The sequence below is a fragment of the Oryctolagus cuniculus genome, chromosome 8 (genome assembly GCF_964237555.1).
Source record: "Oryctolagus cuniculus chromosome 8, mOryCun1.1, whole genome shotgun sequence".
Taxonomy (NCBI): domain Eukaryota; kingdom Metazoa; phylum Chordata; class Mammalia; order Lagomorpha; family Leporidae; genus Oryctolagus; species Oryctolagus cuniculus.
Genome location: NC_091439.1, coordinates 36844561 through 36869409, shown reverse-complemented (window position 1 = coordinate 36869409; position 24849 = coordinate 36844561). Strand labels below are relative to the sequence as shown.

Genomic DNA, 24849 nt, shown 5'->3' with positions numbered 1-24849 from the left:
GCTTCATGCTTCTGCACGTGGAAATCCAGTTTTCCCAGCACCATTTGTTGAATAGACTGTCGTTGCTCTAGGAATTGGTTTTAGATCCTTGATCAAATATAAGTTGGCTGTAGATGTTTGGATTGATTTCTGGTGTTTCTATTCTGTTCCACTGGTCTCTCCATCTGTTTCTGTACCAGTACCATGCTGTTTTGATTATAACTGCCCTGTAGTGTGTCCTGAAATCTGGTGTTGTGGTGCCTCCGGCTTTGTTTTTGTTGTACAAGATTGCTTTAGCTATTCGAGGTCTCCTGTGCCTCCATATGAATTTCAGCATCATTTTTTTCCAGATCTGAGAAGAATGTCTTTGGTAAAAGGATGTCTTTTGTAAAAGGATACATTTTATATAAAGCAAGCATTCTTGGACCCCTAAATAATTCAAAATTCATCTGTCTTGAAACTAATTTTCCCAAAGGGTTGAGTTGTAGGGAAGCACAGTTAGGGAAAATTTTGTTCCTTTTTTTTTTTTTTTTTTTTTTTAAGATTTATTTATTTGAAAGGCAGAGTTACAAAGAGGCAGAGGAGAGAGAGAGAGAGAGGTCTTCCATCTGCTGGTCCACTCCCCAATTGACTGCAGAGGCCAAAGCTGCGCTGATCCAAACGCAGGAGCCAGGAGCTTCTTCTGGGTCTCCCATGCAGACACAGGAGCCCAAAGACTTGGGCCATCTTCTGCTTTCCCAGGCCATAGCAGAGAGCTGGATCAGAAGTGGAGCAGCCAGAACTCAAACCGGCACCCATATGGGATGCCGGCATCCCAGGCAGCGGCTTTACCCGCTATGCCACAGTGCTGGCCCCAAAATTTTGTTTCTAAAGTGAGATTTTGCTTAATTGTTAAATATGTCACTATTTTCAATTCACAATATCAGTGCATTCATTATAGCTTATATAGGGATTGTTAAAGTATTAAAATCTGCTTATTTTTCACTTCTTTGTTAACAGTAATTTTTGCTAACATCCTTAAATACTTTGGTATTTTATCCTCAAAACAAACCTATGAAGTATAGGTACTGTTAGAAATTACATTTTGTGGATGAGGAAACCGAGGCATAAATAACTGTTACCTGATGTCAGAAGAGTAACCTTTGGATTTAGAACCAAGTAATTAATCTTTAAAGCTCTACCTCACAAGCATTATACTATATTTCCTCCTAAGGCTAACCTTTTTTCAGTACCAGCTATGTGCCAGGCTCTATGCTAAATATTTTACATGAATTACATCAATCTTATTAAGAGCCCTATGAAGCAGATAAACTTAATGTTCTCTATTTTAGGATAAGAAAAATCAGTTAAGTGAATTAACTGATACCTTGGGCTGGTAAATGAGCAACCCAGAGTTTAAACCTGAGTATATATAGTGACACAGTCTATATTTTGTTTTGTTTTCTAACAACTTTATTGAGATACAATTCACATATACCACATAATTCATTCATTTAAAGTATACAAGTTAATGCTTAAGATTGTGATAAAATATGACATAAACTGTGCCATTTTAAATGTCAGTGACATTAATTGCATTTCACAGTATTTCACAATATTGCAACCATCGCACTATTTCCAAAACTTTCTCATTGCCTCACACACAAACTCTGTAACATTAAGTAATCATTCCCTGTTCCTCTCCTTCTCAAATTCCCAGTATATTCTAATCTACTTTCTGTCTTTATGAATTTGCCTAATGTAGATAACTCATATATAAAATCATATAATACTTATTCTTTTGTATGGATTATTTTACTTGCTGTAATGATTTCCAGGTTCACCCATGTTATAAAATGGATCAGAATTTTTGTTCCACTTTAAGGCTAAGTAAAATTCCACAGTGGGAAAATAATTTATCTGTTAATAGACACTTGGGTTGTTTCTTTTTGGTTATTGTGAATAATAGTGTAGTGAACAATGGCATACAAATCTGAGTCTCCGCTTTCATGTCCTTTGAGTGTATGACAGGAGTGGAATTGATGAATCTCAAGTGAAATTGTAATTCTGTGTTTAGCTTTTTGAGGAACCGGTTTTCATAGTGGCTGCAACATTTTACATTTCCATCAGCAATATATTAAGGTCTTCAATTTCTCCACGTACTGATGAACATTTATTTTCCTTTTTTTTTATGTTACAATTATCCTAGTGGATGTGAAATGGTATCTCATTGTGGTTTTGATTTGTATTTCCCTAATGAATATTCATATGGCAACTCATCTGAAACTTTTTGAACAGGGGAAGATGATAATGCAAGATAAATTAGAGAAAGAAAGAAATGATGCTAAGAATGCTGTTGAAGAATATGTATATGATTTTAGAGACAAGCTGGGCACTGTCTATGAAAAATTCATCACTCCAGAAGTAAGTCTAACTTTAATAATCTTTATTAGAAATATTTCAGTGTTTAATTGAAAATGCTAGAATTTCATAAATAAGTGTACCAATTATCGTTGTCAGTCTTCTTCAGCCCATATGGAGATTATTCTTAGTTATTTTTCCAAATTGTAGACTGTGATGAAAAATATGCTTTTGAATACAAAGTCAAAAAAAATGAAATTTAATCCATTATACTTTAAAACCATTCTTTCCTTACATAATTACTCTTATTTCTAAGGAAAGCATTTTTAATTAGTACCTCTTAAATGTATAACTAGGACATGAATAAACTATCTGCAATATTGGAAGACACAGAAAATTGGCTTTATGAAGAAGGAGAGGACCAACCTAAACAAGTATATGTGGATAAGCTTCAAGAACTGAAGGTAAATTTTTTAAAGTTCTTTTTAGTACTTCCTAAAAAATTATGTGTGAAAGCACAGTATTTATTTTAATTAATAAGTACTAGTTGTATATGCTTGTGGTATATGACATGGTATTTTAATAAATATATGTAAATACATTATGGAATGGCTAAATCAAACTCTTTAAATGTGCATTATCTTTTTTTGTTAAACTAAATCTCGGCAATTTTCAGATTTACAAAATAGTGTTGCTACCTGTAGTCACCATTATTACAATAGATTCCTTAGTTTTTTAAGATTTATTTATTTGAAAAGGCAGAGTGGCAAAGAGAGAGAAAGAGAAAGAGATCTTCCATATTCTGGTTTATTCCCTAAATGGCTGCAATGGCCAGGGTTGGACTAGGCTGAAGCCAGGAGCCAGGAACTTTATCCAGGTCTTCCACATGGATAGCAGGGGCCCAAGGACTTGAGCCATTCTCTGCTGCTTTCCCAGGCACATCAGCAGAGAGCTGGATTGGAAGAGGAATAGCCAGTACTCTAACTAGCACTTTGATATGGGATGCCAGCATCAAAAGCGGTAGCCTAACCTCCTGCAGCACAACACCAGCCCTACCAGTAGACCTCTTGGACATAACTTCTCTTGTCTATCTGAAATTTTGTGTCCTTGACTAACATTTTCCCCATCCCTCCCTCACCATTCCACTCTCTACTCCTTTAAAAAAAAAAAAAAAAAATGAAAAAAAGATTTATTTATTTACTTGAAAGTCAGAGTTACACGTAGAGAAGAGAGGCAGAGAGAGAGGTCTTCCATCTGCTGGTTCACCCCCCAATTGGCCACAACGGCCAGAGCTGCACCGATCCGAAGGCAGGAACCAGGAACTTCCTCTGGGTCTTCCCACGCAGATGCAGGGGCCCAAGGGCTTGGGCTATCTTCTACTGCTTTCCCAGGCCACAGCAGAGAGCCGGATTGGAAGTGGAGCAGCTGGGACTCGAACCGATGCCCACAGGGGATGCTGGCACTGCAGGCAGTGGCTTTACTTGCTAGGCCACAGCACCAGCCGCTCCTTTTTTTTTTTTTTTTTTTTTAAAGATTTATTATTTAGTTTGAAAGGCAGAGATACAGAGAGAGAGTGAGAGAGAGAGAGAGGTTGATTTTCCATCTGCTGGTTCAATCCCCAAATACCCACAATGGCCAGGGCTGGGCTAGGCCAAAGCTAGGAGCCAGGAGCTTCTTCCCAATCTCTCATGTGGGTACAGGGGCCCAAGGACTTGAGCCATCTTCCACTGCCTTCCCAGGTGCATTTTATAGCAGAGTTAGATCAGAAGTGGAGCAGCCAGGACTCTAACTGGCACTCATATGGGAAGCCAGTGTTGCAAGCAGTGGTTTAATCCACTGGGTCACAATGGTGGCCCCAATATTTCCTTCTTATTTTAAAGGCCTAATAGTATTCCATTGTGTATACATACCACATTGTGCATATCTATTCATCCTTAGTGGACATCTCTTGGCTGTTGGCCATAAAACTATCGTGAAATATGAATACAGATAAAATTTAAACATATTGGCCGGCGCCGCGGCTCACTAGGCTAATCCTCCGCCTTGTGGCGCCGGCATACCGGGTTCTAGTCCCGGTCGGGGCGCCGGATTCTGTCCCGGTTGCCCCTCTTCCAGGCCAGCCCTCTGCTGTGGCCAGGGAGTGCAGTGGAGGATGGCCCAGGTGCTTGGGCCCTGCACCCCGTGGGAGACCAGGAAAAGCACCTGGCTCCTGGCTCCTGCCATCGGATCAGCGCGGTGCGCCGGCCGCAGCGCGCTGGCCGTGGCGGCCATTGGAGGGTGAACCAACGGCAAAGGAAGACCTTTCTCTCTGTCTCTCTCTCTCACTGTCCACTCTGCCTGTCAAAAAAAAAAAAAAATAAAATAAATAAATAAATAAAATTTAAAAAAAATTAAAAAAAAATTTAAACATAATGATTTCATTTTCAGTGGCTATATACCCAGTTGTAGGAGTGCTTGGTTTGTATGTTTTTAATAAATATTTGAAAAATGATTATATGAAAGATGTGTAAGAATAGTGTTCTAAGTTTAAAGGCATTTTTGAGAACTAAGCAATGCTACTTGATAGTTGAAATCTAATAATGCATAATCATTGGGGCCAGTGCTGTGGCACAGTGGGTTAACGCCCTGGCCTGAAGTGCCAGCATCCCATATGGGTGCCGGTTCGAGGCCCTTCTGCTCCACTTCTGATCCAGCTCTCTGCTGTGGCCTGGGAAATCAGTGGAAGATGGCCAAAGTCCTTGGGCCTGTGCACCAGCATGGGAGACCTGGAAGAAGCTCCTAGCTCCTGGCTTGGATCGGTGCAGCTCAGGCTGTTAAAGCCATTTGGGGTGTGAACCATTGAATGGAGGGCCCCTCTCTCTCTCTCTCTCTGCCTCTCCTCTCTCTGTGTAACTCTGATTTTCAAATAAAATAAATCTTTTTAAAAAATGCACAGTCATGGCCGGCGCCGAGGCTCACTAGGCTAATCCTCTGCCTTGGGGCGCCGGCACACCAGGTTCTAGTCCCAGTCGGGGCGCCGGATTCTGTCCCAGTTGCCCCTCTTCCAGGCCAGCTCTCTGCTATGGCCCGGGAGTGCAGTGGAGGATGGCCCAAGTGCTTGGGCCCTGCACCCGCATGGGAGACCGGGAGAAGCACCTGGCTCCTGGCTTCGGATCAGTGCGATGTGCCGGCTGCAGTGTGCCAGCCATGGCAGCCATTGGAGGGTGAACCAAGGGCAAAGGAAGACCTTTCTCTCTGTCTCTCTCTCTCAAAGTCCACTCTGCCTGTCAAAAAAAAAAAAAAAAGGCATAATCATGCATATTATGAATACTCAATATGTAAATTTCTAACACATGACCAAAGTGTTACTTTTACATAAGCTATATATTACTGTGTTGTCTTTAAAAAGTGATGAGTTAATAAACTTAATCCCTCCATGTCCATTAGAGGAGTCACCCTTCCTCTGTTTCTTTCATCCTTCACTGCTCTGACTTTGGGAAATAATACCACATTGGCCTGTTGTATTACACTATGCAACTGATTAGTACACCTGACAAGCCAAGGACTGCAAAAGTAGCAACCCTGCTCTTCAGTGTCCTTTCACAAAGAAATAGAGCCAGGTCCCCTTTTTCTAGGTCAATGGTAAAATTCTAAGGAAAGAACCCTTGTTGGCTCCTTTCTCTATGCTTGCCAACCAACCTTCACATCACCCTGAAGAAAATAAGAGATTAGAAAGGGTCTTTTTGTTTGTTTTAGTTTTGGGGGAAGGAATGTATTTGGAGCAGTGGGGTAGGATGACCTAATCTAGTATCAAGAGTGACTGGTTTTAAGTCCCAGCTCCGCTTCCAGTCAGGCTGCTTACTAATATACACGCAGGGAGGGCAGCAGATGATGATTGCAGTGGCTGGGTCCCTGCCACCCATGTGGGTAGACCTGGTTTATTGAATTCCTGGCTCCTGGATTCCACCTGGCCAACCTCTAGCTGTTGCAGGCATTTAGGGAGTGAACTAGCAGATGGAAGATCTCTCTGTCTGCCTTTTAAGTAAAATGAAAGCAAGTAAAAATTCTTTAAGAGATTAGAAGTTTATTTTAGAAGAATTAAAGTATATTTCAGTCAAACAGTGCTGTAAATGTGCATATGAATTACCTGGGTTGTTACTGCAGTGCAGATTCTGATTCTCCAGGTGATGAGATGGACCCATGCTTCTTCATGTTAACACGCTTTCAAGTGATACGCTGCAGTTCCCTGAACCATTCTTTAAGTTAATAAGAGATTACAGAGATGCTGAATGATAATAATTTTTAGAACATGGGAGAAGGCAGCCCTTTAGGCCTAGCAATAGTATTGTAAGTGGTGCAAAAGAGTTAATAAACTAAGTGAGTATGGTTTTTAATCCCATCTCTGTAAGAGAAATGTGCATACTCTAAACCTTAGGAACAGCCAAGCAGCGGAAGCCAATAACTGAAACTCTCAGCAACTCCTAACATGGATTCTTCCGCCTCAAATAGATAAGAAGCCTAGGATAGAAATGAATGTAATAGACACTTTGACAGGCTTTTGTTTTGAGATGAATTTTAAAAATGTAATACTTGCTTCCCTTTCAAAAATGTTTAAAGAATACAAAATATGATGCAGATATACCAAATGCAAAATCATATCCTGGAGCAAAGATAATACCAAAGAGGCAGTGTTGTGGCTGTGCAGGTTAAGCTGCCACCTGTAACTTCAGCATCCCATATCAGAGTGCCAGTTTGAGTCCCAGCTGTTTTGCTTCTGATCCAACTTCATGCCTGGGAAAGCACCAGAAAATGATCAAATTACTTGGGCCCTGCACTCATGTGGGACACCAGGCTGGAGTTCCTGGCTCCTGGCTTCTGCTTGGCTCAGATACGGCTGTTGCAGCCATTTAGGGAGTGAACCAGTGGATAGGTATCTTTATCTCTCCCTCTGCCTTTGAAATAAGTATTTTCTAAAAAGATAAAATGTGAATAAAGGCTTGGGTTCAGTTAATAACGATGTACCAGTGTTGATTTCTCAATTAAGACAAATCATTCCATGAGATGTTAACATTAGAGAAAAGTAGTGAGAAGTGTCTTGTTCTGTTAGTTTAACTTTTTTGCAAATTGAAAATTATTCTAAAATAGATTTTTATCTCAGTATATAAAAGAATTTAAAATAAAAACAGTTGTTTCATCCTAATGTGTTTCTCTTCCCAAAGTAAGAGGCTGCCCATTATAACACTTAGAAGCTCCCCTATCTAAGCACTTGCAGGAGAAAAAAGATATACTTGTAATGCAGTACACATTTTAATCTAATGATCATAAAAATAATAGTAACTATCAGGATTTTCCAGTAACTACATTTTAATAGTTTTGTAAAGTTTTAACACCAGCTTTGAAAAAATTAAAGTTTTCATTGGGACTTTGTATTTGGGAAGAATCAGGAAGTAATTGTAAAGAATGAGAAACAAAGGTTAGACTTGAGTTAGGCATCCCTATTTAGTATTGTGTAAGAAAATAGCCACTTCCTTGTAGGGAAATAAATGGGACATAATGTTGATCTGCCCATCTTTTCTCCTATTTATTGCCAAGGAACCAATAAAATTTGTTTTCTATTAAAACTCAGTAACATTTTTTTCTTTTTAAAACATTTCTTGGGTTAACAGAAATATGGCCAACCTATTCAAATGAGGTACATGGAACATGAAGAGAGACCGAAAGCTTTAAATGACTTGGGAAAAAAGATTCAGCTCGTCATGAAAGTGATAGAAGCGTACAGAAACAAGGTACTGAATTAAAGAACCAACTGTGATGACGGGGCGTGTGTGTGGTCCATGGAAAGGGTGAGAAATTATCTTAAAAGTTCTCAACTATCAAGCTATTGCAGTTTTTGCTGCCAGATTCCAGAGATTTCGTGTACAGAACTCAAAACTTTAAGTTTTTTTAATTGGAGAATTATTAGTAAAGGAATATGATACATTTAAAGTAGTTAAGGTAGAGGCAGGCATTTGGCCTAGCAGTTAAGACAAGCTGTGTCCCGTTTTTGAGTGCCTGGGTTTTGATACCCAGCTTTGTGTACTGATGCCAGCTTTCTGCTAACGCAGACCCTGGGAGGCAGCAGATGATGGCTCAGATAGTGGGGTCCCTGCTACCCAAGTGAGAGAGCTGGATGGGGTTCCCGTCTTCCAGCTTTGCTCAGATCAGCCCCAGTTGTGGGTGTCTGAGGAATTAGATAAAATGAGATACAGTGAAGGTAAGTGTATTTAATCTTTTAGAATTCCCTGAAACCATATTATAAGCTAATTCAATGACCACTTCCAGTTTTTTCTTCTTAGAGAGTTCATTTTCATGCTCTTTATACAGAGAAAAATGTCATCTTGGGTCTTTTTTTTTTTTTTTTTTTTTTTTTTTTAATTTCAGGCCTCTTTGAGACTGGACTTTAGATTTATTTTGTTCCTAACTTCTTTTTTCTTTCTTTCAGTTGTTCTTTGCCTTGCAATTCATTAGTCATCTCTAATTCCCTATATCCTTTCTCCTTTTGTGTGTATATATATCCATATCTGTATTACCTTAACCTTTCCTTTAAGGCTCAAGTACATAGTTAATGTAAATGATATCTCCATTTGGATGTAACAGTGTGATTTTGCAAAACTAAGTTTATTATTTTCCTCCTTTAAACCAGAAATTAGCATATTTTTCCTTTAACAAAAATAAATATTGTAGGCTTTTCAGTCCATACTATGTCTGTAGAACTATTCATCACTGCCTGTGTAGTGCAACATCAAATACAGATAGTATGTAAACAAATGGGCATGTTTATCTTCCACAAAACCTTATGATTGGATTTGGCCTGCAGGACAGGCTTCCTGGATCCCGACTCTTAAGTAAATATTCATTTTAACCCCCTGGTTTTTATCATTAATATTAAAACTCTATCAGTGGATAGGAGAAACTAGTACCAGAAACATTTAGGCATGGGTGTCATAACTTACATATCATAGCTTCTGGGGTCTTTTCCAATAAATCACAGTTCTAGAAATTCATCCTAAAGTAACCATTGCAGAAGTGCATGCAGATACATGCCCTTGCTTATAGTAGCAAAAAAAAAAAAAAAAAAAAAAAAGTTGAAACAACCTAAATACTTATCACTAGGAAGCTAGGTAAATAAATTGATGCATCCATACAATAGTGTACAATTATTATACTATTTTAAGTATGCAGCAGTAGATAGATTCAGATATAAAGATGTGTTAACATACTGTGAAATGAAAAAGGAAACATTACAGAATCCAAATAAAATTATTGGATTTATTGGAAAAGATTTATTAGAAAAGACCCCAGAAGCACAGGCAATCAAAGCCAAAATTGACAGATGATATTACATCAACCTGAGAAACTTCTGCACTGTAAAAGAAACACTCAGCAAAGTAAAGGGGCAACTGACAGAATGGGAAAAAATATTTGCAAGCTATGCAGCTGATAAAAGGTTAACAAACGGAATCCATAAAGAACTCAAAGTCAAGAACAAGAAAACAAAAATCCAGTTAGAATTGGGCAAAAGACTTGAACAGGTGTTTTTCAAAAGAGGAAATTCAAATGGCCAAAGGACACTTGAAAAAATGCTAAGGATCACTAGCCATCAGGGAAATGCAAATCAAAACCACAGTGAGATTTTACCTCACTCTAGATAGAATGGCTCTAATACAGAAATCAACAAATAACAAATGCTGGTGAGGATGTGGGGAAAAAGATACCCTAATCCACTGTTGGTGGGAATGTAAACTGGTGTAGCCATAGTGGAAGACAGTATGCATATACCTCAGAAATTTGAATGTAGACATACCATATGATCCAGCCATCCCACTCCTGGGAATTTACTCAAATCAAAAGAAGTCAGCATTTGAAATAGTCATCTATATTCCCATGATCATTGCAGCACAATTCACAATAGCTAAGATATGGAATCAAACAAGATGTCCATCAACTGTTGCTTAGATAAAGAAATTATTATATATACACGCTATGGAGTACTACTCAGTAACAAAGAAAAAATGAAATCCTGTCTTTTGCAACAAGATGGATGGAACTAGAAACCATTATACTTAGTGATATCAGCCAGTCCCCAAATGATGTATGTCATATGTTTTATCTGATCTAGATAACTAATAGAATACCTAAAATGTAATGTATTACAGTGAAATGGACATTTTTTTAGATTTAGTGATTGTTTACAGCCCTTGTCTCTTCCGTTGAGGAACAGTGTTTTTTTTTTCTTCATATTGTTTGTTGAACTATTTTACTTAGTGTAGGGTTAACTGTGCAATCAATAAGTAAACTGAAAATAGATCTTTGTAAAAATTAAGAGTGGGAATGGGAAAGGGAGGAGGAAGAAGAGCTGTAGTGTGGGCAGGAGGGAGGGTGGGGTTTGAAGTATCACAATGTTCCTAAATATACGTGAAATACTTGAAACTTGTATAACTTATATAAAAATTTTTAAAAGGTATGTGATTCATGATATAGGAGGAAATTCAAGACAATATGGTGGCCTAGAAATTAAGTCAAAGATGATGGATGCATAATTTGTAAGCATACAAGCAGAAAGCAGATATATCTGAGGAAGATTTATGGCTTTAAAAATGGCATCACTGTCTTCCTGTTTCCTTGACTCTGGGGTGTTCTTTCATTTTCTTTCCCTTTATTTTCCTTGTCTGATCTATAGCCTGTCAGGAGATCCTCTGTTAATGCCATTTATTTCTGGTTCTGTGACTTCTTAGGTTGTGTTTTATATGTAGCCATTGACATCTCTGTTTTGAATAGAATTTTATTATGTCATTCTCCTTCTTAACAAGAAAACTTGCATTATCTGCTGTATATTTAGAATTTTCTATCTAGCTTGCTGTATTCTAGCTCCCCTAGTTTCTCCTTATTTTCTAACAAATTCCATTATATTGCAGCTTCTTTCTTGGCTGAGTGCTCTCCTCTTGCATATTATCTACTGATCATTGTTTTTGCAAACCTAAATTCCGAAAACCTTTTCTTTTTAAGCCCAGAAATGTTACCTTTTCTCCCAGTTTCTTCAGTTATGTTATATTCCTGTATGATTTCTTCACATGGGTATTTGTGAAGTACACGTAAGTGTATATGTGAAGTGTAAGAGTATAAATCTTTTAAGCAGAAATAATGAATTAACTGGTGCTTACTGATATATAAGTTACATTAAATTAAGCTTGTTTTTAATAGGATGAAAGATATGATCATTTGGATCCTGCTGAAATGGAAAAAGTTGAAAAATATATCAGTGATGCCATGAGTTGGCTGAACAGTAAGATGAATGCACAGAACAAACTAAGTCTCACCCAAGATCCTGTGGTAAAAGTTTCAGAAATAGTTGCAAAATCAAAGGTAAAGTACAGTTCCTTTTTTATTGGGTCCAGGGACTAAGCTTGTTCAGTAGGAGTAATACTTAGAGAAATAACATGCAGGAGAACTTACAAAAAAACAAGCTTGAGGGTAATCTTTAGTTTGGCTACAAAATTTTAAAATATATATTCTTGGTGTGAGATATTTCTGTTCCTTCATTTAATGTGTCACACAAGACTGGTTTTTAAATTTCAAGGGTAATACAAAATGAAATAAAACAGTGTGATGACTTCTGACTGTTAAATAATTTAGACTTACAGGTTGGATGAAACCTCTAAAATGTTCACTGTAAAATTTTGCTGTATAGATTTGTCCTTGATGTCATTTGAAATATGTGAACTTTCACGGTAAAGTCTTATTTGTGAGACAAACTTTCTAGTTTAAAAAAATGATAATGAAAATGTTAAAAGTTGTAGAAGACACATGAAATACATGGGGACAAAAATTTATTATAATAAAGATTGGTATCCAAATAAAAAACAAATAAAGGCATTGGATAAGCAATTGACAAAAGAAGAAGTAGGTATCTAATAAATATATGAAAAGATACTCATCCTCATCACTAATGTAAGAAATGCAGAGGGAGAGCAAGACCCAGAAGTTAGGGATGCCAGTGGATCTGTGGCAGGGGTATGATTAGGGTTGAGAAGCTTCCCGGCTTTAGTAAGTGGTCATTGTCATGACGGCCCAAGGAGGCCTAGTCGTGAACCAAGGCCTATGCTTCCAGTGGGCCACTGAGTTGAGAGGGCCTGGAGAAGGTTGCAGGGGCCAAAGTGACTGGAATAGTGCCCAGGGAGACTCATTGTACCCAGTTGGTTACTTGGACAAGCAACTGCCTAATACTAGTGTGCAAGAGACAGACCAGATCCTGGTGGAGAAGCGCTGCTGGGACATTGCCTTGGGTCCCCTAAAACAGATTCCCATGAACCTCTTCATCATGTACATGGCAGGCAATACTATTTCCATCTTTCTCATGATGATGGTGTGTATGATGGCCTGGCAATCCATATGGCTTATTTATGGCTCTCAAGCACTTTCAAGATGCTAGAAAAAGTTCAAGCCAGAAATTTCTTCAGAGTTTGGTCTGTCTTATTGGGAACCTGATGGGTTTGGCACTGGCTATTTTTCAAGTGCCATTCTATGGAATTACTGCTGATGCATGCATCAGATTGGTTAGCCTTCATTGAGCCCCCCATGACAATGGAGTTCAGTGGTAAAGGATTACTTTTGTGAACCTAAGAAGCACTTGGTCTATGTATTTGCTTATTTACATCCTTCTTGAGTCTCCATTGGCTCCTATGTACACCCTTAAAGTAATCACGGATATTGGAAAGAACCAAAAGTTCATTTCCCCCTGGAGACAGATTCCATAAGGACACTATGCATATTACTGCTGTCATTCATTATACCACAACCCCGACTGAAAATAATGTAGAAAACTTTATTTATGTTTCCAATACAGAGCAAAACAACAAATAATGACCAGAACTCTCTGTAAACAAAAGAACAGTTGCTGCTAAATCAATAACCATAGCAGCATCTCCTTTCAATAAATTAAATGGTTGAGGACACTGCTTAAAAAAATTAAATCCAGATTTTTTTTTCACCCATCTGATTTGGTTGTGTTTACATTTATAATCCTTGCCTTAGTTGGCAAGGGTTTAAAAATGGATGCTGCCCTCAATGATTTGGCTAAATTTGTTGCAACTTTCCTGGGACATTATGTCAGAATATATACAGAAGTTTAAAGTGAGTATACCATTTTACTCAGAAATCAGAGTTCTAGAAATTCATTCTAAATTAACCCCTTGTAGAAGTGCATGCAGATACATGCCCTTGCTTGTAATAGCAAAAAATAAAAATAAAAGAAAAGTTGGAAATAACCTAAATACTTATCACTAGGAAGCTAGTTAAGTAAACTGATGCATCCATACAATAGTGTACAATTATTATGATATTTTAGGTGTGAAGCAATAGATAGACTCAGATATAAAGATATGGTTAACATACTGTGAAATGAGAAAGGAAACATTACAGAACCCAAATAAAATTATCTCACTTGTATAAATTTGAGTGTTCATAGGTTAATATGTTTGTTTATTATGGGTATGTACAAATATACATTTAGAAGAGTGTTCATCAAAAAATCTATAGGAGATAGAGTGATTTTTTTAATCTTAGTATGTTTTGGGGTATTGGTTTTTTTTTAAAAAAAAGCACATATTATTTTTATAATTAGTTAAGCAATGAATACTTTAATTTTGAAAAAGTTTTGTCAAGAAGCTATGATACATAATTTACTACTAATGAGATAAGATGCAGGGTGTGACAAGAGCAGTTTGCCAGGAAAACATCCTTCCACATGAGGGTATTATTCCCTGTCTTTCCATAATTACCCCAATCTCTGTGGCACTGATCTTAAAAGGTTTATAAGTCTGGTTAGTTTTATGTAATGGTCTTTTATTTCTGTGTAAAATGTAAGGAAATTGAAAATATATTATTTTCATTTAAATTATTAAGATATATTTTATATTCATTGCCTTTTTTCTCTTTAACAGAAAAGGCTACTTTGCTAATATGTGTGTTTATATGACTACATTTATTAAAACTGTTCCTTTAATAATCTAGAGAAATTTCAATTTATGGGATAGGTGTTATTTGAAGTAATTCTCATAACAAAGCAGTAGGCATAATTTAACGGAAGAATTTATAGTTATTGCTGGCAAAGTAAACTGTGTTTAAATTATGAGGAAACAAATTTTAGAAAGGTTAGCTGTAAAAACTTTAATTAAAGATTCAACAGGGGTATGCATTTTGCCTAGTGTTAAGATGCCCACATCTCACATAAGAATACATGGATTTGGTTCCCAACTCAGGCTCCTGATTCCAATTTCCTACTAATGCACAACCTGGGAGGGGCAACAGGTTATGGCTCAAGTGATTAGGTCCTTACCATCTACATAGGAGACCTGGGTTGAATTCTGGCTCCTGGCTCCTGGCTCCAACACCAGCCATTGAAAGCATTTGGGGAGTAAACCAGTGGATGGGAGTGTGCTCGGTCGCTCTCTGACCCTGTTCCTCTCAAATTAAAAAAAAAAAAAAAAAATTTAAAGATTTCAGTAGTTTCTGATTGCCGTAGAAATGTACCAGCCCAGAAGGTAAATCCTCATGAGGCATGGAAGACATTGTTGGTTATCTAGCTGAACTAATGATTTCAGGAATGTGAAATTATATGGAAATTTAGAATGTTAATGTGTAATTTAGAAAGTTAATGGTAATTGTTCTGTAGTATTGTAATATAATCAATTTCTTTTTGTCTTTAGGAACTGGATAATTTCTGTAACCCCATCATTTACAAGCCCAAACCAAAAGTAGAAGTTGCTGAGGACAAAGCAAAAGCTAATAGTGAACACAATGGACCAATGGATGGACAGAGTGGAACTGAAACTAAACCAGATACAACAAAAGATAGCTCACAGCATACTAAGTCTTCTGCAGAGATGGAAGTGGACTAAGTGTTAATTTACCTTCATATAATTCAAATAGTGCAAGTAACCCCAGGGTCCATTCTTCTTTTACATCTGGTACACACAACAGTTGTTCAGTTGTTCTTAACCACTTTTTGTCATTTGTTTCTTGGAGTAGTTTTGAAAAGTGTTTTATACTGAGTGCACCTCTGTTCATTTCCATTCCGGCTTACATGAAGCTTTAGCCACATTTAGATTTATAAATCAATTTAAGATTTCCTGATATATTTTACAAGATATGTAATTGGAACAATCTCCTTTATTTAAAGCCTCTACTTGGATAAACCTCAGTTCCTTTATTTAGGAAAGGCTACCATATTGCACTATTGTTACAGAAGTATGGATTTAGATGCATCATTATTTTGAAAGAAATTTAAATTGATGTGGTTAAAAGCCACTGAGGCACTGACTTTTTTCTAGTTATTGTATTGTTTTAATTTAAATATTAAATAAGAGGTTCCTGAACAAATAAGTCCACCTCGTTGATGTACCATGAGAACTCTAAAGCTCTGTTGTCATCACATAAATGAACTAAATCACAGATTGAAAGAGAAAAATGAACACTTTTATGTGAAGGTGACACCAGCAGTTTGCTTCTTTTATTGGTAATGTGGACTAATAGCTTTCAGAGTAATGTGTTTTTGTTGCATGAAACTTTTGGTTTGTCCTAAAGACCAGCTGCTGCTAAAATAATGCTAATCTAATACTATAGGAGCCTTTCTGATGAAATTACCTTCTTTTTAAGGGAAAACGCTGTTGACCTACTCAGTCATATATCTGCAACACTGATAGCCTTGTTTCAGTTTTAATACATGTACTATTTCTTAATTGATTTTGATACCTTAACATGAGTAGGAAGAAATGGCACAATGTATGCATTATATATATATATATACATATATATATATAATTGATTTACTTAATGTTACAATTTAGATAAACACTATGAAATAAACGGTGATACTTGAAAAGGAACAGTTATACCATAGTCTTAGGAAATAATGCTTGTAATAAGCTTAACTATATTACATATCAACAGGCAAAATATAGAATGTTACATAGTGTAATATGGTGTGATTAAATTATAGTTCCTGCTGTTTCATTATCTTTTGAAAATTTGGCTCCAGTTTGGGTGCTTCTTAATATAAGTTAAATGGGTAAAGGGAAGAACCTAATCTGCGCTTCATCACCAGGCTTCTTCACATCTGCCCAGAGGCTTGAAACTATTACAGTTTGGAACAGACTGAAAGGACTTTTCAACATACAAGAAAAAGAAGCATAGATAAATGCTTGAGCCCTTCTGTTCTTAATGCCAGTCAACTACACTGACCTAGGTTAAAATTTGAAAGGCTCATTTTTTTCCCCCAAAGCTAAATCTTAGGAATATTGACTTCTTAAGTAGTACAAAATAAAGAGTGTAATATCTTTAGGGATAGTCACTATTTCTCACAACTAGTTCTCTAAGAGAGATTTTGTTTCTACAATGTAGTCTGCACTGAAAGGAGAGTATGGAGCAGTGTATTTTGCAGGGATTTTTATTCAGCCTCTTTTGGGGTAAAGTATTCCTTTTTTGCATTAAAAAAAATCATATAGACTCATTGTTAAGTGTCTCCTAGTCTTTAAGTTAGCCTTCTCTTGGTACTCTTTAAATGAAATAATTATATCTAGTAAATGATGAGATACATTTTTTAAAAAAAGTTTGTCAGTTACTTTTCATCTATATGTTGAGTATATATGTTCATTCCAGGAAAAGAATGCCTATGAAAAGGAATATATAACAGTCCAATAAGAGACTTCATAGGCTTTCTTGAGTTAAAACCTCTTCCCACTTGATTAGGAGCTCTGCCTCAGAAATTTCATGAAAATAAATTGTGGGCATCTGAATTGTGTATCATTTTCTCTTTCTGCTGTTAAGTCACTTTATGTAGTTTTGTGGTTTTAGTCAGATATATAACACCAATTTTGCATTTATGTAACAATTCATTTAATAAGTTAAATACATCCAAAGATAATAAGTATGTATTTCCTACCAATTTATTTCCCTTAAATATTATCAAAACCCATTTAACCTTATAATGAATGTAGTTGTTCATTGAATTCATTAAGGAGAATGTTCTCCTTAATACAGCTTTATGTGGACAGTCCAATTTTAATATGCATGGAGATGTGCAATGCCAGACAAAATACTTTAAAGATTTTTTTAAACTAAGACTACTATTTAGAAGTTATTTTAAAAGTTGTCCAGTACAATAATATATTCCTGTAGTAAGTAAGCAAATAAGAATTAAGTATGTAGGATGTAACTGGAAAGATTAGAATATATAGATTAGTATAATCTGAAGATTGTTAAATAACAAAGTTTGTGGGGGGTTTTAAAAAAGATTTATTTATTTGAAAGGCAGAGTGACAAAGGGAGAGGGATAAACAAAGAGAGAGGGATCTCTCATCTTCTGGTTCACTCTCCAAATGCCTGTAACAGCCAGGTCTGGGCCAGACCAAAGCTAGGAGTCCAGGGATTCCATCCTGGTCTCTCACATGGTGGCAGGAGCCAGATACTTAGGCTGTCCTCTGCTATCTTCCCAAGTGCATTAGCAGGAAGCTGGATCAGAAGCAGAGTAGCTGAGACTCAGACAGGCACTCTGGTATGAAACATTGGTGTTGCAAGCGTAGCTTAACCCATGGAACCACACCACCAGTTCCTGTGATGTTTCATTCCTTAGCACTACACAGAATTCTCAAGTTTTTAAGAAAACTAGAAACAGCAAGCCAAAGGATTGTTTAGCTATTTTGGGATAGTAAATAATCCAAGTTTTAAAAGGGTAATGTGATATTTACTAAGAACTAAAAGAGAGAAGTAAAGATTTCTTTTGGTTCAGTTTTCAGTACATTTATGATTATTTCCTAGATAGAAGTCTCTGTAGTGGATTTTTATTAAAATTAACAAATCTTTAACTGCTTTGAAAAATGATCTGTATTTGAAGACAATCAACATTTTAATACAGTTAATCAAATTAGGAGACTTCAGTTTACCCTAAAATAGATAAAACCATCGTTCTGTTTTCATATATCTGAAAGATATTGATAAGCCTATAAACATTCCATTAGAATTTTCTGTTTTATTTAAAAAATAGTTGCTACTTGATAGTCTGCAACAATGAATGCCTTTTTGTTAAAAAAAAAAAAAAAAAGATTTTATTTATTTGAAAGGCAGAGTTACAGAGAGAGGGGGAAAGACAGACCTTCCATCTGCCGATTCATGCCCCAAATGGCTGCCACAGCCAGGACTGGGCCAGGCCAAGGCTAGGAGCCAGGAGCTTCATCCTGGTCTCCCACATGGGTGCAGGGACCCAAGAACATGGGCCATCTCCCAATGCTTTCCCAGGCACGTTAGCAGAGAGCTGGATCAGCAGTAGAGCAGCCAGGACTCAAACAGGTGCACATATGGGATGCAAAATGCACTGAAATTAAAGTTCTTCCAAATATCTAAATTTTCTAACAAAACATCTTTAAGTTTATATGCTGCTAAAAGTCTTTTTTTGGTGTGCTAAGTTCAAGGTTAATTATTTCAAGCAATTAAAGGGCACAGTGGAATTTTAAGAATGCTTAAAAAATTGCTTAGAAGAAAACCTAATTGTCTATGGAAATTATTAATACTTACAAGCTCTTTTTTAAAGATTTATTTATTTATTTGAATGTCACAGTTAGAGATGCAGAGGAGAGAGGAGATCTTCCATTTTCTTGATCATTCCCCAGATGGCCCCGATAGCCAAGGCTGGTCTCTCACTCACATGAGTGCAAGGGCCCAAACACTTGGGCCATCTTCCACTGCTTTTCCAAGGCCATTAGCAGGGAGCTTGATCAGAAGTGGAGCAGTGGGGACACCAACTAACATCTATAAGGGCTTTACCTACCGGCTACACTGCTACACCACAACTCCAGGCCTCTACATATAACTCTCCTCTTCCTGATGCCTAAGGAAACCTCTAGCATATTGTTAGAGTCTAAGCGTTAAAAGAAAAAGTATGTTTGTTAGAATACAGTATTAAATGACTTGCAGCTTTCAAGTCAAAGAATGTTGATAATCAAATTATGAATATTTTATTCAATCTCTCAGGTGAGTCAGTATCCATATCAAAATAATAGTTTGTCTTTGCTTTGCAATCTCTAATTGACTGTTGTGCCCTAGGTCACAGGATAATAATTACAGAAATATATTGATACCTAAAATTATCTATCCTTTGAAGAGATGAGTGGAAATCAATGTTTTAGCTATAATTAATTGAATTATAACACATAAACTATAAATGGATGCAATCTTAGACTTTGTTACCTTATTTTACTTCTTATCCAGTTATAAATTCCTAATCATTGCTTTTATAAATTATATTTTGCTTTTTTATTTTAGGTTGTCTTTAGATCTTTTCTTTCATAGCTTTGAAAATAGTTGCACTGACATCCTGTCACTTTGACAGCTAATTTTTTTTTACTTTTGTTCCCCTTTTGAATGTTACATCTTATTAAGAATTTTTTGGCTCTGAATTCATGCTTCAAGCCATGTTATAAATTTCTAGATGTGATATCTCTAAAATTTAATGGTGGCAATGAGTAGATTTTTCATATTCTGCCCTTAGAAAACTTTTAAATATTTCTGGACTAAAAGTTGCCAAATGGTGAATATTCCATGTTAAGCAAGCAACATCTCTCATCTTTAATCCAAATATCAATGTGACATTATAAGGGTCAGATATTCACAGTAGTTGCTAGAGATTAGATACCTCTGCTTCTTGAACTCTGGTTACATACATGTATTGTGCATCTTGGGTTTGTTTTAATTTCCTAAGATTTTTGTTTCTGAAGACAAGTTAAAAGTCTTTTTTTTATAGTCTTAAATCACATTAACCCACCCAGAATGTAGATGTTAAAGTATAATTATAAACAGGAATCTAGATAAAGAAAGGTGGAAAGTTTTTTTTTTTTTTCCCCCTTGGAGCTTTCATGGCTTAGTGTCTTGGAAGGAGACTCACATTAAAAGTGGTTACCTTTTATATTTGGTAGGATGAAAGCATGGTTATTAATACCACAGAATTCAAAAGCAATTTTTTTTTTTTAAGGCTTGATTTATTTTACTTGAAAGGCAGAGTTACAGAGAGAGAGAGAGAGATAGAAAGAGAGGTCTTCCATCTGCTGATTCACTCCCAAATGACGCAACAGTTGGAGCTGGGGCCTGTCTGAAGCCAGGAGCTTCTTCTGGGTTTCCCACATGGGTGCAGTGGCCCAAGCATTGGGGCCATCTGCTGCTGCTTTCCCAGGCACATTAGTAGAGAGCTAGATCAGAACTGGAGCAGCTGGGACTCAAGCATCCATATGGGATGCTGGCAAGTGGCAGCTTTACCCATTACACCACAGCGCTGGACCCCAGAAGCAATTTCTTAAAGTTATTTGTTTGTACTTACCATATGGCCTCCAATTATTTTTTCCTCCAACCAGTTTTAAAGTAATTTATATACACAGTGACTTCAGTCATTAGTGTAAAATAACTTTTGATGGTTTAGTTCTTACTAGCTAATTTATTTTTAAAGAAAACTACTTTTGGGGCCAGCGCTGTGGAGCAGTAGGTTAATCCTCCGCCTGTGGTGCTGGCATCCCATATGGGCACTGGTTCTAGTCCTGGCTGCTCCTCTTCCAGTCTAGCTCTCTGCTGTGGCCTAGGAAAGCAGTAGATAATGGCCTGAGTCCTTGGGCCCTTGCACCCACGTGGGAGATCCAGAAGAAGCTCATGGCTCCTGGCTTCGGATTGGCACAGCTCCAGCCATTGTGGTCATTTGGGAAGTAAACCAACAGATGGAAGACCTTTCTTTGTCTCTCACTGTCTGTAACTCTACCTCTCAAATAAATAAATAAAATCTTTAAAAAAAAAAACTACTTTTGATTTCTCAACTTATTTTGTTTTCAATATAGCAGTGACAAATGCAATAAGGAACATTGTAATCAAGTGTGATATCTATAAAAATAATTAACCAAGTTTCCCATGTGATGGACCCTTAGCTTCAATGAGCAGATAAAAGATATAAGGTTTGTGATAAGTTTATAGTATTCTAGGAATATATATTTATAGCATACAATTTTGGCTCACAAATCAATAAAAATGTTTACATATTGCAGCATATAAAACATTTTCCATGTATGTAAATTGCATCTTCATATTAGTAAACACAATTAGCAGTTTATAATAAGTGCAATTTATTCTTGAATGGCAGTGTACATTGTCAAAAAGTTATGTAATTATAATAAATATCTACTTACTCCTTGAACTATGAATTTTGCACACCTGAGGTTTAATTTTCACATACTTGAACTTCACTGACTTGATAATAGGCTGGAGTTAGGTTACCAGGATCATTTACACAAATTTGCTTGGCAATGAGAGTTCTTAAGTATACATCGCCAAATTTTTCAAACCTTGAGGTGCTGTTGATTCTGAATCAAAATAGCAATAATTTGCTAAAGATGGAAGAAAAGGCCAGGAATAAGAAAATTGAAGATTTCACAGATTCTCAATAGGTAAAGGGAGCTCCTTGCCCCGGAAATTCCAGTACTGCTTCTCTGTTTGATAATACTGCTGTCTCTGATGGAAATGTGTCAAATATATTAGTGGGTGAGATAAGACAATGATGAGGTTCCTTGATCTAGGTTAGGTTACAGGATTTGGTGTTTAATGTTCTAGGAGTCAGCAAAATTAAAAATTTGAAGATGAATTCTTAATTCATAAAAATGTTTCTAGTCCCTTGTACTTTTTTTTTTTTTTTTTTTTTTTTTTTTTGACAGGCAGAGTGGACAGTGAGAGAGAGAGACAGAGAGAAAGGTCTTCCTTTGCCGTTGGTTCACCCTCCAATGGCCGCCGCGGCCGGCGCGCTGCGGCCAGCGCACCGCGCTGATCCGATGGCAGGAGCCAGGAGCCAGGTGCTTTTCCTGGTCTCCCATGGGGTGCAGGGCCCAAGCACCTGGGCCATCCTCCACTGCACTCCCTGGCCACAGCAGAGAGCTGGCCTGGAAGAGGGGCAACCGGGACAGAATCCGGCGCCCCGACCGGGACTAGAACCCGGTGTGCCGGCGCCGCTAGGCGGAGGATTAGCCTAGTGAGCCGCGGCGCCGGCCATAGTCCCTTGTACTTTTAAACTTTCCAGTAAATTATGCAAATAGTCTACGTGGCTGAAGATTTATTCCTATTTAGCCGCTTCTGTTTGGGGGGAGAATTAGAGGATTTCACTTTTAAAAAGGAAGAAAACAACACAGCTCTGTCCCTAGTGGTTAAAGAGGATAGAGATAACCTTGTAGAGGTGAGAAAGCAAAGTCTTCTCATCGTCAGTACTTTGCAATATTTTATCCTCAGGAAGCCACATAGCCTGTTAAATGCCAGAAGACAATATAAAGTCAGCTGTGTCCAAGCAGCCTTCCTTGCCTTACTTTTTCCAAAATTATATTTGGCATCTTACCTAACCTCACTGAGGTGATCAAGCAATGTAAATGTGAAAGGATTTATGCATTGGTTTTGAAGATAGCAAGAATTCAGTTAAATTAAGTAAAGAACTAGGAGAGCAATTCTAATATAATGAACTATATTTAAAGACAAAAGACAAAAAGTAAAAATCACAAAATAATAGAAATCAAAATATCAGGATTTACAATAAGTACCATAAGCTTGCCAAGTTAAAGATTTCCAAAGAGACTTTTTAAACATAATTATGTAATAGCTGAAAATAAGTTGATGGGAAAAGATACATTGTTAATCGCATAAGTGGATTTGAAGGTAAAAATATGAAGAGTACTGGGATAAAGAGTAAGCCTTGATAATGATAAATGGAAAAATTAACCAGGAATATAACAACTTTGAAACAACTTATAAGTATATAAAGCAACTGGCACTGAAAAGGTGAGGCCCACAAGAATGGTTTTTGTTGATATTCGGCAATAGCTTGTAAAAGAATGGAACCAAGTTTTAAAAGCTGGATCTAATATAAACTGTCCTGATCTACTAGATAAAACTTTTAAGCATACATATTATATTTAGAAAAACTGGTAGTAGACCACAAAAACAAATCCCAATGAATACAAGGACCATCACAAAGACTTTTAGATAACAGTGCATGAAAATATTCTGAAAGAAATTCCTTTTGTCCATATGCTTGAAATGAAAGAACCTCTAGAAATATTAAATCATGTTGAAAATCAGAAAATAAATAGCAATATAAACATAATTTAAATTACAGCTATACCCCTTAAGTCCAAGTCTCTTGGATGGATTCTCTCTTTCCCATTAAATTTATCCCTTTTTGTGTAACTTAATGTTAATTGTAATGGTAAAGTGTCTCTCTTCCCACTAGCATGTAATCTCGGTAACGGCAAGAATTTTTCTTTGTTTCCAAGCTACCACAAGGATGCCTGGCACAGAGTAAGATATCAATTTTTAAGTAATTGGCAATTGCATATAATACTTGGTAGGATGCAACTGAAGCACTGTATTAGAAACTTACATGCCTTAGTGCATACACTTGAAGATTTATTGATATAATCATTCAAGTAGGGAGAAAGACAACAGCAAAATAAACAAAGAAATTTGAAAGAAATAGAAACTAATAGATAATGGGAATAACAGATCAACAACAAAACTAAAACCTCTGTCTGAAATAGATTTTAAAAAGACAACCTCTAGCAAAATTGATTTAGGAAGACAAACATTTTAGAAATTGGAGTTAGTATCTACCCCATCAAGATAGCTTTTCAAATATTCCAAGCATAAGTCAATTCTTTCTAACTTAAGATGTTTTAAAAATTAGGAAAAGGTTGGCACTGTGGCATAGCAGGTAAAGCTGCTGCTTGCGATGCCAGTATCCCATATGGACACTGGTTTGAGTCCTATCGGCTCACTTCTGATCCAGCTCCCTGCTAATGTGCCTGGGAAAGCAGCAGAGGATGGCCCAAGTCCTAAGGGCCCTGCCACCCACATGGGAGACCTCAAAGAAGCTCTTGGTTCCTGGCTTCGGAACAGCTCAGCTCTGGCCATTGCAGCCATTTGGGAAACAAACCAGCAGATGGATGATCCCTCTCTCTCCTTCTCTCTGTGTATTTCTGCCTTTAATGTAAATAAATTTTTAAAACTGTTTTAGGATTGGTGTGGCTATTAACGTGACAGAAGACAAGATGACTCTGAGACCTGGAGACCTCCTACAACACCTCCTTTGAGGAGATACCCCTCAGTGTTGTGACTTCATCTGAGAGGGGTTGTCCTGCTACTTGGCCCCAGCTGGGGTTCAGTCCTGGAGGGCGGAGAAGCAGCAGGAGGTGGGAGGGGCAGGAGCCAAGAGATGGACATCCTTTTTTTCTCCTTTGAACTGATGTCACTTCTTGAGGCAAAAGAAAAAAATGTGAACATTTTTAGAAACCCTTTTCTGGGACAGGTAAAGCCACTGGCTGAAGCGTTGGCATCCCACATGGGCATGAGTTGAGTCCTGGTTGCTGTACTTCCAATCCAGCTCCTTGCTCATGGCCTGGGAAAGCAGCAGAGGATGGCCCAAATGCTTGGGCCCTTGCACCCACATGGAAGACC

The 24849-nt window shown here is 37.1% G+C and overlaps 1 protein-coding gene and 1 pseudogene across 3 annotated transcripts in view; both read left to right on the top strand.

Moving 5' to 3' along the window:
* The window catches only part of HSPA4L (heat shock protein family A (Hsp70) member 4 like), a 70859-nt gene extending 46455 nt beyond the window's left edge, over positions 1–24404 (top strand). For all 3 annotated transcript variants that reach the window (XM_008267946.4, XM_002717242.5, XM_051819866.2), the window contains exons 16-20: positions 2257–2382; positions 2676–2783; positions 7965–8084; positions 11539–11700; positions 15042–24404. In XM_008267946.4, coding sequence (XP_008266168.2) covers positions 2257–2382; positions 2676–2783; positions 7965–8084; positions 11539–11700; positions 15042–15233 — 708 coding nt within the window. In that variant the 3' untranslated portion in view covers positions 15234–24404. The remainder of the gene's footprint in view (positions 1–2256; positions 2383–2675; positions 2784–7964; positions 8085–11538; positions 11701–15041) is intronic.
* Positions 11707–14269, top strand: LOC100337827 (ER membrane protein complex subunit 4 pseudogene; annotated as a pseudogene).
* Positions 24405–24849: the final 445 nt, after the last annotated feature.